The sequence below is a fragment of the Schistosoma mansoni genome, chromosome 2 (assembly GCF_000237925.1).
Source record: "Schistosoma mansoni strain Puerto Rico chromosome 2, complete genome".
Taxonomy (NCBI): domain Eukaryota; kingdom Metazoa; phylum Platyhelminthes; class Trematoda; order Strigeidida; family Schistosomatidae; genus Schistosoma; species Schistosoma mansoni.
In genome coordinates this window covers 19,574,605-19,578,559 of record NC_031496.1, presented here as the reverse complement: position 1 = coordinate 19,578,559, position 3,955 = coordinate 19,574,605, and the positions used below count along the sequence as shown (strand labels likewise).

General features: G+C 34.5%; 1 protein-coding gene across 1 annotated transcript in view; it reads right to left on the bottom strand.

Annotated features, from left to right (window-relative positions):
* Window positions 1–2,615, bottom strand: part of Smp_156700 (hypothetical protein) — a gene marked incomplete at both ends in the record, with an annotated part of 5,360 nt that extends 2,745 nt beyond the window's left edge. Inside the window, 2 exons of the mRNA XM_018795999.1 lie at window positions 940–1,170; window positions 2,250–2,615. Coding sequence (XP_018650255.1) covers window positions 940–1,170; window positions 2,250–2,615 — 597 coding nt within the window. The remainder of the gene's footprint in view (window positions 1–939; window positions 1,171–2,249) is intronic.
* Between the last annotated feature and the right edge of the window lie 1,340 nt (window positions 2,616–3,955).

Sequence of the window (3,955 nt, the reverse complement as noted above, 5' to 3'; positions counted from 1 at the left end):
TTCAAATTTTGGGCGTCCCAGAGTGAACATCAACTCTGAGATGCAGTTACATCCAGCTGACGAGTTCTAAATAAAACGAAACGCGCGTCCTGGATTCCACTGCTAGCCACCATCCATCTTTGCATACCTAGCTTGTGAATTAAGGCTATATCGAGGCAATACTCACAGTATGCACATATGCAAATTAGAGACTGACCAGTTGCAGTCCTAACACATCGATGGGAAGATTCAAACAAACAATACTAAGTGAATTTAAACTTCAGCTCATCGCACAAGCAGGTGGCTATCAGAACTCAGTGGTCTAGTGGATAACGCGCTTGCGTTTGAAGTGAAAGGTAATGAGTTCGAGTGAATTTAACGACCAACTGTTGTGAAATATTAATTTAACAGTTTTATAAAAATATCTCTATATGTTGTACATTTATAAAAAGAATTTAGATCTGTAAAATCTTCGACATTTAAATCAGAGTCAATTAAAATGAATAATTTCCTCTTCTCATAAAAATATTGCATCTTTCTAATCGTTGTTAATATAGAGGCATCTTAAAAGATATAATAATGACCACAGAGAAAGTATAGCAAATAAGAAAGATATTACTTGATGTACAAGAACGAGAATTTTCACGGCACTTCAGATCCAAACATTTAGGGAAATATACTCTACCATGGTAGTATAAAGCTTTCGTTTGGAGATGTATTATTATCACTGTGTTATGTCGATTGTGAATAAATTTTGTAGGGAACAGTATTATATACGAAAGCTAACTTATAATAGCTGAATGGTTTTCCTAGTTAATGGGATTTGACTAGACAAAAGACGCTACTTGAGACATTACCGATAAACATTATAACATATGCTTAGTAATTAGCATAAACTAATCCGAAAAGAATGGTGGTAAAAATCTATCGAAAAAAATTCACTTGACAAATAAGACTTACTTTTTCTTTCCGTTTCATCAAATCATTTAGTCTACGTCCTAATGGCCAGTCAATTACATAAGTGTAGTATGGGTATAAATAAGATAACTGGCCTTCTATAGACGCTAAATAGGGTAAACGAAATTCAACACTTGGTGAGACAGATAATAGACGTCCCTGAAGATACATTGCTAAATCAGAGCAGGGATTTTTGTCATATTCATCGTTTGATATAGATGTTTTTTCGATCGTCTATAGAGAACAAAAAAAGGATAAACGAAAAGAGTACAATGAACAATATACAACTGAATATATAGTTGAGGGAAAACTACAGGCGCCAAGACGTGACATCAGTTCACAGAGTCAGTGACTATTGGATTGAGACATATGAGTACGTAAAAGTTACCTGATTAAAGTACGGGTGATAGAAGCAATTACTAGTTGGAGAAACTAGACGACATGATTTAAAATTGGTTCCGATGGTGTGTATGTGTTTGTTATTTGTCTTCCATCAGATCTAGACTCTTAAATATATTTAGAAACTTTTATTTATCGAGTTCTTCCTCTATGTTTAACTGATTCTACTAACACTGATGTTCCTATCATTTGTACTACTCTGATTCTAATTTTCGTAATTTTATCTCATCGTGCTGATGAGTTATGGGAATTTTGACTTATGCACATCTGTATCTGGTCCTTTAATTACTTATGTTTGAGTCAGATAATAATAACGAAAAGAGTCTTTTGAATGACTAATGATTATTTATTTATTTACACACAAACATTGGCACAAAGAGGCACCTAATATAAAAGCAGTACACTTCATTCGATTTGCTGGAATACAGCCTGAGCGCTAAGACTGAAGTAGATGGATTTCTTAGGGGGTCAAACACCAAGCCCTTAACATAGAGTTCTAACTCATAGGCAGTGGGGGGAACGTTAGATGTAGTACCATGGTAGCCGGTGACCACCACCAACCCGATTAAAGCCCCGGACATTTGCTTTTTGTCCTCTCGATTTCGTAAACAACACTACGTCGCGAGAAGGCAATGAGCAGGACTTCGCTGGCAGTGGCTGTATACGCATGGCCATGAGAGATCATTTCGAGAGGGAGAGCTGACTCTCTCCATTCTTGGCTGCAGCAGAGCATTTGGGGGCAACGATAACACCGAAGCCGAAATAATCACTCAGAAAAATTATCACTAGCTAACAATTATAAATATGAATTGGCCAACTTTGTCTATCATAGTATTCAGAAGAACTTCACAATACTTATATGGTAGTAACTGTTTATATTAGAATCATGCTTAACAAAAAATTAGTAAACTTACAGAAGAAATAAAAATAACTGAACCATTGAGGTCAGATAACGCCTTTTTTCTCGGTACTGGAGAAGGAAACGGTGGATATTCAGCATCATTTTGTAAACACATCTTATTTAGAGATTTTATGCGTGATCTTGAATGGGTATCCGTATTCAGTAACAAATGAGGAAGCTGGAAAATATGACCACTGTTTGAATAAGCCAATTCTAACTGTGCATTGTAGCACAAGCGCAATGTAAATAGAAAACAACGTTTTGCACGGATAAGTGAAGCAAGATCATTATCTCGTAGAATAACAGTCGCTTCATGAGTGATATACCGGATAGGATTAGAATCAAGAACCAAACCAGTTTCGGTAGAATTATTTTTCATGAAAGTAAGAAATTTTGTAGAACCTGGCAAAACGAAGCAGTGAATGAAAGGAAAATACTATGAAACGCATAAAATCCAGAGTGTAACATTTTTCAGACTAGGAACCCTGTTGAAATTTTGAAAAGTTTAACAGCGTTACAAGATAAAACCTGAACCAAACATTCAAATATTTCATCAGAAAGCAACAAAATGTTTACCTCCCATTATCTACCCTTTGAAACGTTAATAAAAGTGAGTATTTTTGAATTGCGATAAGCCGAAAGATTGCAAACATTGGAGTATTTCTACGATAAATACTATTACATAATATTGTAATTTACAAATAAAAACAAACGCAAAGCAGAAATTTCAAAGTTTTTATTTACGAAGTTCAAAAAATGGTATTTTTTTCAGCTAACAAAGTATCGGATTTTTAATGGCTTGCATTATCGCGTTATTGATAACTAAATTCAATAGCTAAATAGATAACACGTTGGCGTTTACAATGAACGATAATGAGTTCGAGTTTCGAAATGCACATCAAGTCTAGGATGAAAATACATTCAGCCGAGCAGTCCCGAATAGGACGAAATGCATGCACTGGATCCCATTGCTAACCACATATAGTCTATTCTAAGTAACAAAAAATCTGTTTACATAGTGCTGCCTACTTTCAGATTAAGAAATATGATGAAGAATATAACACCGAAAATTCATTCGTTTTAGCTAACTAGTCGGTTTAGTAAGGGGAAAATAACTAATCTACGATAGTAAAACGTAATAGATGGATCATCCATCTAAAGTTTGTAAAAGAAGCATTATACTGCTCTATATAGACTTCAATTATTAGCAAAGAACTTCTTTCAGGTAGATTGCTCTCTGAATTAATAAACGATAGTTGATAATATTCGATCAATTTTAGGATATCCCTGAAAACAATCCAGTAGATTATTTCGGTTCAACATAAATCGCAGTTGATGTCTATATGATATATTTTACTACTAGAGGAATTCGTCTTATATTGAGTCTATAAATACCGACACATCTCTTTAAAGATTGATTTCAATGAGATTCAAAAGTCACCTTATAAACTTAACGAGTACAAAGAATTTAAAAAGTTATAAAATAAAGTGGTTAATTAGGCAAAGCAAACACAAAATTACCATCTGGTAAATGTAATTGTCTAACTTCAAAATGATTACAAACACCAAGACGAGTTGCTGACTTTTGAGTATTGTTATCTGATTTTCTTGAAGGGGATGCTCATAAACGATCCATTGAATCCAGATATCGGCACCCGTCATTCGTGCAATACGGGTACACACCGACTATGAAAAAAGAAGGATTTTACGTGTAAACCC